The sequence below is a fragment of the Zeus faber genome (genome assembly GCF_960531495.2).
Source record: "Zeus faber genome assembly, chromosome: 14".
NCBI lineage: Eukaryota > Metazoa > Chordata > Actinopteri > Zeiformes > Zeidae > Zeus > Zeus faber.
Genome location: NC_137200.1, coordinates 25,196,070 through 25,210,192, shown reverse-complemented (window position 1 = coordinate 25,210,192; position 14,123 = coordinate 25,196,070). Strand labels below are relative to the sequence as shown.

Genomic DNA, 14,123 nt, shown 5'->3' with positions numbered 1-14,123 from the left:
TATTATTATTATTATTATTATTATCATCATCGTCATCATTATTATTATTTGTATTATTATTTTTATTATTTTTATTATTATTATTAGAATGCATGGACTGGCTGCAGCAGGTCGAGGATCCATTATTTTAGAAAAAAAACTAAAACAAGGTTTATGTTTATACAGTATATGCTACATAATATATATTGATTACAAGTATGAAAATGGAAATAATTGCTACATTTTCAATACAGTTGTACATATCTATTTACAGTACATCAGGGCGTGGTTCCTCTCGGTGTGTAGCGCGTTTTGTGCAGCGTGTTCCGGCGGCGTTCCGTCCGAGGGGGAGGGACACTCCGCACCGTGTCAGTGCTTCTGTTTCCTCTGGAACAATCACTTCTGTGCAACTGTGGTCGTGTGAGTTTTTTTTTTTTTTATTTTAATTTTTTTTTTTTAAGTCGTTTCTATATTTGGCTGGACTGCACAGCATGTGCCAACGGTCAATCTTTTTTATCGTCATTCCCCAAAGGATCCCATTTCTTATATCCCAATCATATTAAAGATCTTAAATATTTAAAATTCTGACATGATCAACTCTACACATATATATATATTTTTTTTTTTTTTACAATACTGTATGTCTATTGTGACATGCAGAGAATCACACAGTAAATATGACTTCTTCAAGTCTTAGATATGTTAGGCCGGTTGACACAAGTTTGAATTATATTGCTCCAACATCGGGAGCATATTGCTATAAAATTGCAGAAATGTTGAGAAAGAAACTATATTTACATTACAAATATGCAAAGAGTTAGGTAGCTTTTACTGCTCAGTGGTGATTATTTGCATCCACAACGACAATCTACCGAGACATCTTATATGCATTCACAATTCCAAGACACACTGCAACATCTTACTGGTGAGTTTGGCCTTTTTCTGATCGTACTCGTGAGTAGTTTTCTTTTTTTCTTTTTTTTACACGTGACAGCGGTTCAGTGCACTGGTCGCTGTCCAAGTCAGGAGGATATTTCGTCTCCTCTCCGCTCGTTTGGCAGAAATAAATATTGAATTAATTGGCAAACAGGACACATCAAGAAGGACGCAAAGAGCAAGTATAAACCAAGGGGCTAGGAAACTGATTCAGTCTGATTGATATTTTTGCTCACTCCTTTATCTGAAAGACGTCGTCTTCATTGAGATCACACACTGGGCGCGGCCCCCCCCGCGTTCGTCAGTTAAACCTTTCGCTGATCGATCTCACGTCACGAGGGTGAGAAGATCTCCTCCTCGCTCTGATCGTATCCGTGCCACCCCACCCCGCCGTTTTCAATCGTACTTCGTGTTCATGGATCAACCATCACAGCCCTCAGTGATGAACCTCCGTGGCCGGGCCCTCAGATGGCCGTGTCCCACACTACGGCCTGGGGCCTCTGGCAGGGCGGCGTGCCAGTCTTACGGGGCTCAGGTGTCCGTCTCCAGCTGGGCAGGATGGGCATACTGTCCTGCTTGCACAGGCTTTTGTCTGGACGCCTGTGGGCCTTGATCTCTTTGCACAGGCAGCGCTTGCGCTCGATGACCTCCAGCAGCTTGCCGTCCCGCTGGGTCTGCGCCGCCACGGACTGGGCGGTTCCCCCCGCGACGGGAGGCTGTCCCTGCGCCAGCTGAGCCAGGTGCTGGAACTGCAGCTGGAGATGGTGCTGTTGCTGGAGCTGCTGGAGCTGCTGCTTCAGCTGGAGCTGCTGCTGGTGGAGCTGGAGCTGCTGCTGCTGCCGGGAGACACTGGGGCTGCAGGGCGCCCGGGACGGAGGGAGGCCGTGCACCTGAACACAGAGGGGTGGGGGGGAGGGCGTGGCAAGGCCAAGGCATTAGGATTCCGTGCAGCACAGCCTGCATCATCATAACCACTGCATTGCTGTAAGCACAGAAGAACCCAACCCCGAGCCCCCCACCCTGCCCCGTATGCAGCGCCTCCGGCCGGCCAGCAGGGGGCGGTGCGGCACCTTCCTAGCCGCTCGGAGGGGCGGCTCAAAGCAAGCACGCATGCACGCAGTCTCTGCAGCAGCGCCCTCAAACTGCGTCAGCATTTGTAATCCAGCCAAGAGGCTGGGCAGAATGTGCTGCTATTGGCCTGCAGCTCCACTCCACAACACTCCACGGCTCACAGTGGAAGCACGCTCGCTGTTCCATCGCTGCCTACGTCACCGCTTACATCTCTTCTGCTCTGACTCTTCTGAGGCTGGCAACAACCCTATTCTGCTCCGCAGACATATCTACCAGCTATAAATAGACCTGCAGGAGCCGCCTCTCCACCCTGAGTGGAACTATTATCATTAGATACAATAGTAAAGCCTGCAGCCGATCTGGGCGTCTGCGATTAGAAAGATAATGTGTACATGTCTGTTAGATCCTCACCTGCTTCAGGGCTTCTCGTGCTGGTAAACTGCTCTGCCTCTGGACGTCTCCTCCACCTGCCTGCCTCACGCCGGAGGTGGAGGAGGAGCGGCCCAGCCGCCCCACTTCTGGTATGGGATGAAAGAAAGAAAAAAAACATCATAACGATGTCGGCTCATGCAGCATGATAATATACTGTAACAGTATAGATGTGCAGGGCTGTGATTGTGAGATTTAATGGAAGAGTTAACGGAGCCTGACATTTATGTATCGTGACAGGAACGAATATTTCCTATAAAACCAAACGATGATTCATATTGTAGACTAATCACTTCTGATGACACTGGTTTGTCATCTCTATATCTACGCTTCACGTGTCTTCTTTTGTGCATGAAAAATCTGAATGAAAACAAAAGTGGAACTCTGCTGAATAAACACGTGGGGCGGGACGCTGATGCAGATGTAAATGAGGAAGTCGTCTGTGTTTCCTGCGGAGGAAGAACCTCGGGAGGTGTTTGCTGTCTTCACGGCGTGGCAGGGGAATTCTTTTGCAAACTCATGAATTTTGGATGAATATTTAGAACAACAGGAAACCATTTGGGTAATTGTACAATCACACTCAGGACGGTTCTATTTTTTGTTTTACAGTACGACTGTTGATGCTGCAACATTGGTTCACACATGTTTCTATCCATCTATCTGTCTATCTATCTATCTATCTATCTATCTATCTATCTATCTATCTATCTATCTATCTATCTATCTATCTATCTATCTATCTATCTATCTATCTATCTATCTATCTGTCAATCTATCTATTTATCTGTCTGTGTGCCTCTCTGTCTGTCAACGTGTCTCACCACAAAGGTAAGTTCAAGTACTATCCTGGTAAATAACACTACAGCCTCATAGCATTTAACTATTTTCCATCCTTTTATTGAAAACTCTCAGCGGCCCTTCAAAAGTAAAGTATTTGTACCTGAATTCACAGGGTAAGAGATGGTTTTATCTCAGAGAAAGGAGGCGGATGCGGAGGCAGGTAAAGTGAAATCTGTTTGGAGGAACTTGTGTGAAATAGAGAACCTAAGAAAGACTGAATAGAAGAAAACCCTGGAGCCTGACGACTTGAAGGAAAACCTACAGATATGAGGACGTCTCCTAATAGGGAGCCTCAAGCTTCTTTTTGTTGTGTGACGGATTTTAAGTGGAGGGTTCTTGGACTATGAGCGGCTCCCACCTCCATTGCGGCAGGCGGGGAAGGTCTGGCAGGGGAGAGGGAGTCCCGCTCTGGGCAGGGCCCTGAAGCCTTGGCTGCTCTCCACGCCGCTGAGGGATTCGCTGTGACCGAGGCCCCGTCCGCTGGCACCGCTGAAATGCACCGGGATGCCCGAGTGACCTCCTCGGGACCCCATTCCCAGCTCTTCCTTGTCCATCCTCAGCAGGGCATCAGCGCTGCCGTTCCACGCACGGCCATCGTCCTCTGAGTTTGGGAAAAGGCAAAATAATGAGGCCGGGCGCATTCAAGGACATATAAACGAAGGAGCCCAGGTAGACTGGCTGATTGCTCAGCATTAGCCAACCGGGATCCTTATCCTACATGGTAAACATCAACTACAGACCTTATTATTGTGTCATTTATACAAACTGCACGTCCTCATTTCCCAAAGCACAATAAAATGCCAATAAGTTACTGACTCACTCTCTGTTTCTCTGCTCCCATGGCTGAACGACAGCTTCCTGTGCATGGGCCAGTAAGACCCCTCATCTGGAAATCCAAAGCCCGCACTGCTCTCCCAGGGCATGAAGCCAGACTTGGCCTGGAGGGAACCGGAGCCTCCGTTAATTTTGGACGCCCCGTCCCCTCCGCCTGAGAGACCCGAGGCATGTTGCAGGGAGGACACTTGAGAGCTGCCTCGGAGGCTTTCGTAGGCCGGGGGCCTGCGGAAGCCCACCGAGGGGTAGGTCCACAGCAGCGGGCTGTCCGAGGAGGGAGGCTTGTAGGCTGGCAGGCCGTGCGGGGTGTGAGAACGAAGGTGGGGACGCGAGTGGGGCCGCTGGGAGGACGATAGCGGCGTCGGGATTGAGCTGCTGCTGCCTTGAGCCGTATGGCCGGGAGCGATGTCCCCATGTCCTTCTCTGTCACGATCCCTCTCTCTTTCCCTTTCCTTCTCCTTTTCTCTGTGACTCTCACGATCTCTGTCCTTGTCTTTTTCCCTATCTCTATCTCTCTCCCTGTCCCTATCTCTTCCCCTGTCCCTGTCCCTGTCTCGGTCTCTGTCCTTATCCCTGTCCCGGTCTCTGTCCCGGTCTCTGTCCCTGTCCCGGTCTCTGTCCCTGTCCCGATCTCTGTCCCTGTCCCGGTCTCTGTCCCGGTCCCGTTCTGATTTGTCTGATTTTAAGAGGAAGCTGACAGACTTGCCTTCCTTCCCTGAACCCTGGCTCTGCGTCTGGGTCTGAGCCGACACTTGGCCGGAGCCCTGGGAGCTGCTCTTGGTCGGAGCTGGGGAATCTCCCCTCTCGGGCTTGCGGTAGTGATGGTAGTGCGAGGGGCGGTGGTGAGGGTGGTGGTGGTGGTGCGAGAAAGGGGAGGTGGATTTGGACGAGGGGGGAAGCGGTGTGGAATGGCTCCTGGCCCTTAGTCCCGGTGCCGGTCCCAGCTGGGACTCTCTGCTGTGTTTGTCCTGCTGGGAGCTGCTCCCCCCAGACGACTCCTTGGAGCCTGGCAGGGGCACCGGGAGGCTGGAGGGGGGGATAGATGAGGAGGAGGTGCCAGCTTGAGTTGTCACACTGGAGGTTTGAGTCCCCTGTTTGGCGGAGGCAGCGGCCTTCTGCTGCACCCCGACCCCGCTGGACGCTGCTGCCGGCTGGGGGAAGGCAAGAAGCGGGGGGCGGTGCTGGAGCAGATTGGGGAAGGGCGCAGGGATCTTTGTGCCGGACTCGGTCTCTGATTTAGTCCCCGGCAGCAGGTAGGGCGTAGGGGCTCGCGGGGTGTGTGGGCTGGAGGAGAGGACCAGGGGGACTGGGGTGGACGAGGTGGAGGACGGCAGAGGTGAGGAGTGGGATATGGACACCGTGGCTTTGGGTTTGGAGCAGGAGGGCGAGGAGGACGAGGGCCGGGGCAGAGGGGAGGAGCTGCTGGAAGAGGAAGGCGCCGAGTGGTAGTGTTTGGAGCTTTTCAGCTTCTCGTGCTTCAGGGGGAGGCGTCGCTGAGCCTCCCTCTCCTCCCTGTCCTGCTGAGGGTACTTCATCTCCTCGTAGATGGCCTCGCATAGGTCCGATTCCGAGTCCGGCGTGGTGGCCACCGGAGTGACGGGGTGAGGCGTGGCCGTCTGGCTCTCTCTGGTGAACACCTGGCCCACCATCTCGATGTAGACCGGCTCGTCGTCCCCGTCGCCTCTCTGCGTCTGTGTCTCTGCCGTTTGGAAGGGCAGGGATGCAGAGGAGGTCGCGCGAGGAGGCGGAGGGTCGAAGGACAGCTGGGTGCTGGGGCTTCTCTTGGGTTTCAGCGGAGGAACCTTCTTCATCTCCCCTGAGTCGGACTTCTTCATACCTGTGGGGGTAAGAAACACGTCAAGGTGGAACAAGAGCGAGGACCGTCGCCGAACACTCGAAAATCGAAATCGAGCGTGTCCTACCGTTCTTCTTCTCCGAGTGTTTGGGGTGAGTGGGTGGGGGAGGCGGGGGCGCATCGGGGGGTCCTCTGGGGTCACTGGAGGAAGCGCTGAGTCGGGTACTGGGGTGACGTTTGGGTTTAACAGGTGGGCAGCGGCCGCCATGTTGGGACTGCGTGTCTGAGTAGTCACCGTTCTCCAGATCGGCATCGCCGGCGCCGACTGCGTGACAGGACTGCGAGCGCGGGGCCATGGCCGAGGCACAGGAGTGTGGGGACAGGTCCTGGGAGGCTGGCATGGTCATGAAACCCATCCGGAAGTGCCGGCGGAAGGACGCCAAGTCCCGGCCCTTACCAACAGTGGCCGAGGGGTCATTCTGCGTGGAGCTGCGGTGGCGTGAAGGGTTAGGAGAAGAAAACAAACATTCCACCATGAAGCAATAAACAGAAACATTAACCACCCTTCATCAGGGCTCCTTCATCTTCCCACTTGTGGTTGTTCATGAGGAATAAAGCCAATGAACAGTCTGCCTAAATGGTCTTTCAGTCGCTTAGATTTAGTGACCACATCCCACATGCTGCGGGGCACCGTGCACCCAATCGTGATGGTTGCACCACGTGGGTGACATAATCCATCGAACAGCATTTCATAATACTGAGAGAAAACTGTGGTCATTCCATTAGGAGCAATTTAAAACTCCTCTGATTGCTGAGGGTTTCATCCAAGCATATTGGCAACATGTCTCCAACTATTTACAACTACATAAAACTACTACTTCCACCATAATTCAAACAAGAGGAGACAAGATTGGCGGGATGACAGGACATCAGAAATTAATTCCCTGATTTAAACATTCAAATTTTAACAACCAAAAGTAAAAGGCGTAGTGCAACGTCTGACTGTGAGTGAAACTAGTCACCATTTCAGGATTCCATGTTGAAGGAACCATGTGCTTGGCTCAGGCCAAGGCGGTTATATTACCTTCACCTGTTCACTGTTGATTTTTCATTTCGGTGGGTTTGGGAGAAGCTGGCTCTGTACAGTATTTCAATGACTGGGGTTACTGCTACGTGTTTACTTTCTCACAATAAAGCAGATGCAAGCCAGTACACAGATTTATTTCATCCCTACACACGTATAGATGTAAAAAGAGCCATGCTGGCCAAGCTTTCTGGCCGCGGTCCAGCCAGAGACGAGGCCATTCGGTCCAATCTCCCTCGAAAATCCTCCAAAACCTTCCAATGTGTCTGAATTGGAGCAGTTCTGCAAAGGAGTGTGGGCTAAATACCTCCACAGCGATGTCAGACATCAAATAAATGATATCAAATTAAAGGATGTGTTTGGCTGCGGTTATTGCTGCTAAAGATAAAGGGACCAGTTACTATGTTTAATATGTCGTTGACTTTGTCTGTATTTTATCACTTCTTTCATTAAATACATTGAATTATTTCAGAAATGTGTTTTCTCGGGTTCCTTTTGACCTGGAAGACCTGGAAGCATTCACTGTGACAGTATGAAATAAGGTAAAAGGTACAGCTGGACATCAAACGTCTTATTGACTTTGTGAAGTGACAACACTCAAGTGACAGTGACAAAACGATGGATCAACGACATGTCACCAGTCTCTGTTTTTCATCTCACAAGGTTTATATCCTAACATGTCTCCGTGAGAGAAAGGGAAGAAACATGAGTTTGGAAATGTACGAATGTATGCCTGGAGAAGTTAAAAAAATCTGTGATTCCAAGCATACAGTTAAATGCTTAATTTATGCCGTAATGCTGCGTGAGCGCTCCTTGAGAGCCATGTTGGGTTGTTTCCTTTGGCAATCTGTGAGTGTGTGGATGCTGTACAGGACAGTATCTGCGTCACATGGAGCCGCTCTGTAGCATCACTCTGTGGAGCCACTCTGTAGCCTCGCTCTGTAGCGTCGCTCTGTGGAGCCGCTCTGTAGCGTCGCTCTGTGGAGCAGCTCTCTAGCATCGCAGCTCTCTAGTATCGCTCTGTAGCATTGCTCTGTGGAGCCGCTCTCTAGCATGGCTCTGGCGAGTTGCTCTGTAGCGTCGCTCTGTGGGGCCGCTCTGTAGCATCGCTTTGCAGTGTTGCTCTGTGGAGCCTCTCTGTAACGTCGCTCTGTAGCCGAGCTCTGGAACATCACTCTGTAGCTGAGCTCTGTCGCCGAGCTCTGCAGCGTCGCTCTGTAGCTTCGCTCTGCGTTCCCATGAGGCCGTGCAGCCGAGGCCTGGACAATTGGAGCAATTTAATGTTCAAGGATGCGAAATGTGAGCAGCGGAGGCAGCACTGATGCTGCTCTGTGCAGAACAGATATGCAACTGTTTGCTTTCTCATCAAATTATGCAAGGAAATGTGTGTGTGTGTGTGTGGGGGGGGGGGCACTTGTCATAATACCACCACATAATGCTAATGTGACACAGAAACCATGGGGCCATTTCAGCCCAGAACAAACGGCTGCAGCTTGTTTCAGAATGAGATGCTCTGGATTCCTTCTCCTGGTTCTCCCATCTAGAGGAATTAATCATAACAGTTTACCCATCGCACAAACCCCAGGCCCCTAGAAGGCCAATCTATCTATCTATCTATCTATCTATCTATCTATCTATCTATCTATCTATCTATCTATCTATCTATCTAGCGATCTATTTATCTATCCGTCTATCCATCTTTCCATCCATCTACACATTTGTACAAAATGTAGTGGAATCATTGTTCTCTGAAATGTTGAGGAGAAAATATAGTCAACAAATAAATTAAATAATTCCACTAAAATGGAGTAACTCAAGTAAAGTATACATATCTAAAGTACATGATATCATTTCTGTTTCTGATTCAATTATATAAAACACACTGTAGAGTAAAAGCACTTTTTGCCCAGGCTTGAAACTGTGTTGTACAACTGTGTTTCCCAGCGTTCCTCCTGATGCAGAGCATCCAGGTCTCTTTCGAAAAGAAAAGCCCCACACAGCATTCTGTTAGAGGAGGAGATGAGAGGAGTCTATCAGCGCAATATTGTTTTATGTCCTTCCTTGAAGCCGCAGAGATGTTGGTTTTCACACCAAGCCTTGATTACTGTGCGACACAATTCGTTGCCTTAATGCCCCCTCCAAAAAAACCCTCTCTAATCCCCCTGAATGCCCCACTGGGAATCACCAGCCCGAGGTAGAGGTTTTTAAAACCTCATATGGACAGAGCGTCTCAGAGGCCTGCTGCTCCATCCAGCACCACGGCTCAGAGGCCGTCCTCTGTCCTGCTCGTCCTTCCTCTCCTCCGTCCTGCTCTCTCACACGAGTCTCTCTGCTCTCTAGAACAAGCTCTCAATAATTCAAAGATCCTAAAATCTACCTGTGACTGTTCCACAAATAGCCCAACACAGTAGATGGTGCGGTGTACCCCCTCCCCCCACCACCACCACCACCACCACACACACAAACAGTATATATATATAGAGTATGTGATATTTTCAGTATATGCTCTCTATATGTCTATGTTTGGGCTTCACAATATAACATTTGTCTGTATATTTTTGTCGACGGGGGGATTATTCTGTTCTGTGAAGCCTTGAGTGACTTTGCTGGTTCATCTCAGGTCCATACGAGTCGGGCCGCTCACCTCTTCCTGCTGTCGGGCTCGCGCTGCCTCCAGTCCACGCGGCTCCGGCGGTACAGCAGGTTCATGTCGCTCTGCGCTCGCTCCTCGTCGCAGCCAATCACAGCGCAGTGCAGCCGCTTGCCCCGCCTCTCTATGTCACGCAGGAAGTACTCGACAGCCACATCCTGGGCGGAGCCAGAGCTCATGGTATATAGAAGACCGCTCGGGCGGAAGGGCGGGGTGGGGTCTACGCTGGCCTCCCCTGAGTTACCTGTACATACACCGGACAGGGGGTCAAGAAAAGATAAGATAAGCTGGGACGGGGTGGTACAGGAAAGGACGGGACGGGGCGGGATGGGGTGGGACAGGACAGGACGGGGCGGGGTGGGAGGGGAAGGGACAGGACGGGACGGGACAGGACGGGACGGGACGGGGCAGGGTTGGACGGGACGGGGCGGGACGGGACAGGGTGGGGTGGGAGAGGAGGGGACAGGACGGGACGGGACAGGGCGGGGCAGGACAGGGCGGGAGAGAAAGGGACGGGATGGGGTGGGATGGGGCAGGGCGAGGGTGGGACGTGATAACACTCCAATTCAGGTAAAACTCAGTTGTTTCAGTAGCTAAAACAGTGCAGCCAAGGAAGAGAGAAATTAATATATTAAAATATGATGAGAAATAACACGTGTCCATATCTATGGACACAAAGTTAACATGACGTAGAAGCTGATGATGTTCCGAGTCGACGGACCATGAGAAAACATGTTTGGCGGGGCGCGTCTGATCCTCCCAGATCTAACAACAACACAACAAAACCCAAAGCCAACTCTGAGCCGAGCGGAGGGAAGCGTCCCATTAGACCGCTTCCTCCCAGAATCCCGATCCCTCCCATCGCTCCCACCGTCAGCCTTCAGAGGCGTAGCGACGCTGGAGTGTGTTGATGGAAGTTGCGGTTTTGTTTATGTCAGCCTCCCGTGTATCACATGAAAACTATTTATATTTTCATAATCCACTTATGAATATTTGAGTAAGCATGGCAGCCCAGCTGTGGAGGCTCTGTGGCTGCGGGCCCCCGGGGTGGCCCCGCTAAGTCGTGTCTGCTAAACATACAGTAATACGCTCTGTCATGTGTAGCGCACGCACGGATTCCCACACACACATACACACACGCACACACGCACGCACACACACAGCTTGTTGTGGGGCAGATCATCGCAGCGTCCGACTGCCTTTCCACGTTGGAGGATGCGAGCCTGCGATGCAATTGGCTGAGGAAAGCGGAGCTGTCAGCTGATGCTCCATCCCAGTGTTTTTCCATCATAAACACTGGAATCGCAGCAGAACCGTGGGCTCAGAGTTTCTGAGTCTCCAGCTCTGCTGCGCCTTTAGGATGTGGAGCCGAAAAACGCCGTCAAACACGTTCCACGAGCACTTCCAATCACTTGAGGATGAACACAATGAATAGAATAAAACAACAACAAAACAAAACAAAACAAAACAAAACAAAACAATCCATATCCTCAAATAAAAAATATAAAACAAAGCTCAGTATCAATCAATAGTGTGTCTTAGGTTTGGTTTGGTTTGGTATAAAGTATATAATGTATACTCTATGTAGCATATATTATTTACAGTATACACTGTATATAATAAATATGATATACGATATTGTACATTATATATATATATATATATATATATATATATATATATATATATATATATATTTATATTGTAATAGCCCTTCCTCCCCTCCCCTTCCCCCAAACGCATGCTTGATGTACCTTATGGCGATGAAGTGGTGAACTCAGTGAGCTGTGCTTTATGTGAAACATTTCATTAGGAATCTGCACCCTCTCTATTTAACAACGGTTTCATTCAACGCAGACGAGCCTCATGTTACGAGCGTTGGAATCGATCCCCCTCGCGACTTGATCATCCGTCATATAGTTTATCAATGATTGATTGTTATGCGGTGGATGCCGAGGTTAGCTGTATTTATTGTGATGTCGTTTCCCCTGTGGGACAATAAAGATTGAGTTGAATTGAAGGTGAAGAGGTCCCTGCGTTAAGCAGACTCTGCAAAAAGATGTGTTTTCCTACAAGAACACTGATTTCGGTGAATTAACCGTTTATCTACCGGTGTCACGTTTACATGATTATTTTTCATATGCTTATCGCAGAAGCGTTTAATCTGTAAGATGTCGCAGTTGGATCACTGCACGCTCACATCCCAAAGCCGGGGGGGAGGAGGAGGAGGAGGAGGGACAGGTGCAAAGGAAGGAAAGAACAGTTCAGCTGGAGAGCAGGAAAGATGGAGGAGGAGGGGGTGGAGGAGGAGGAGGGGGAGGAGCAGGGAGCCCATCAACGGAAAATCCATCGAGGGCAAAAATACGATTAAGGCGGCGAAGTTACAAAGCAGAATCCAGACGTGAGGAGGGGGGCGATTCCAGACGATGGAAGGTAAAGGAGTGAGGAGGGAGAGGGAGAGGGGAGACGGAAAATGGGTGAGAGGCGACCAGACGACAGGGGGAGGGGGAGGGGACGGAGCCGCTGTGTGTGGTCTCCTAGCAACGCTGTCAGCTGTGGATCGGAGCGGCTCGTCTCCTTTCAGATTTTCCGTCGGAGCGCTGGCGTCCGAGCCGCTGTCCCTGTGGCAAACGCCGGGCGGTGGCCAGGTGTGGCCAGGTGTGGCGCGGCGTCCAAACGCAGAGACGACGGGCCATCAATCGCAGATCAACGCGCTGCAGCCGCCGTTTGAACCGCTGCTCCTCAAAGGAGCACGGAAGTCTTCAAAAACGGATATCTACACCTACACATTCGCATGAATACATGAATGCACTTTGAATGATTTCTGCATATTGCCACTGTATTTAACCCCATTCAGCCCTTTGATCACAAATAATGAGCTTCAGAATTGTATTTATCATATTTATTTATATTTTATCCATTCATAGGATGGATTAATGGCCAATTATCTTTAGTACTTAATGCTTTTCATCGACTGCTTCTTACTTGCTTGCTCTGACAATTGAGAAGGTGGGAGAGATAAAGCGGCTCCTGATTATTAAAGCGGCATCTTATTTATTCATCTTATTTATCTTATTATTCTCAGTAAACATCCACCCACGCGTTGTCTCGAGAAAAAACAACCTCTGTAATTTAAAAGTATATGATGTGTAAACAATTCTCTCATCGGGGTTATGAATACTGTATGAGTCCTCTTTGAACTGGAACTCCTGCCAATTTGAATTTATAATAATCCGTTGGTGCTCGTAACGAACCTAAGGAGGAAGCGGCTCGTCTCCACGGCGTCGGAAGGGCCAGAACCCCCCGAAAAACTGAGAGAGAAAAACAACTCATCGACGGATCAGACGAAGGAAAACTCTGGAGAGAAACAAAGTGAGGAGGAGTGAAGACGAGGGGAAACCCGGAGGTGGGGGGGGGGAGACGTTGCCGCTTCGGCCGAGTGGCTATTTTACAACCGCCTGCAAGTTGCGGGAACTCCGGAGCGTCCGTCCCGCGCCCCCCCAAAAAAAACAAAAACCTCTCTGTGAGATCTGTGTCAGGCCGCCGCCTCGGAGCACAGCGCCGCCTTTCTGCGTTGCCCTAAAACGCCCCTCCCTCTCTCCCTCTCTCTCTCTATCTCTCTCTCTCTCTTTCGCTCTCTCTCTCTCTCTCTCTCTCTTCCCTTCGGCCGCTTCCCCCGACCTGTTTCAGCGCGGCGGAACAGCCTTTCCGACCTCCTCCGGTGCTGGTCCCCGTGGCCCGACTGACAGATAGGGACGCAAGACTCGCCAACGACGCGTTGGTATTGAACGGTTTAAACGTGCCTGTGCCGGAGTGGGCGAGCGAGTCGATTCGCAAACTGGAAACAACCGCCGAGCTAAACTGAATTCCCCGGCAAAAAGTGACACTGGACGTGACCGATTTCACTCTCCGCATTCCGCTAGAATAAGTCGTATTGCCGGAATGATTCTTTTGCGGGGAGCTCCGTTCAGGGCTCGGCGCCGAAACCCGGCTGATCGTTTTTTCGGGAAGTTCTCCCCCGCCCGCCGCGCGTGACACCGAGCCGGAGTCGGACGAACGCAGCGACTCCCCCTGCCGGGTGACCCGTCGCGCCCGTCAAAAGGGAGCCGAACCCTCCGTCGCTGCCAGTGGTCCTCGCTCAGCGGGAAACGTGTTGTGGTCAGCACGCAGCTGCCGCCCTGCTGGAACCCATCAGCCACATGAACGGGTGCAGCCTCGCAGTTGGGATCCTGCGAGGCGGGAGGTCATTTCCACCATTTATCTCCGGTGGAATGCCTCTGGGAGCATCCTCGCGGCACGCCGGTGGGCCGCGGCCCAGCGGTTGGGCGGCACGGTTGAAAGTAGACCCGGTGAGACGCCTTCTCTCTCGCCCGCATCGTACGGCGTTGTAATGTGATGCATGTTAGATGAAGTGCAAAAGCTCGGGTGAGGATCCTTTTTGGGTATTTAATTCATGCATATTTTAAGAAGTGCCTCTGGTAAGAAGAGGAGGAGGAGGAGGGGGA

At 50.8% G+C, this 14,123-nt stretch overlaps 1 protein-coding gene across 1 annotated transcript; it reads right to left on the bottom strand.

Moving 5' to 3' along the window:
• Positions 1 to 1,379: 1,379 nt before the first annotated feature.
• On the bottom strand, positions 1,380 to 9,797 carry nyap1 (neuronal tyrosine phosphorylated phosphoinositide-3-kinase adaptor 1; the record flags this gene model as incomplete). Its single annotated transcript, XM_080014249.1, has 6 exons — positions 1,380 to 1,805; positions 2,398 to 2,504; positions 3,614 to 3,856; positions 4,076 to 5,926; positions 6,012 to 6,373; positions 9,613 to 9,797. The coding sequence occupies 6 exons, from the start codon at positions 9,795 to 9,797 to the stop codon at positions 1,380 to 1,382; spliced, it is 3,174 nt and encodes a 1,057-aa protein (XP_079870375.1).
• Positions 9,798 to 14,123: the final 4,326 nt, after the last annotated feature.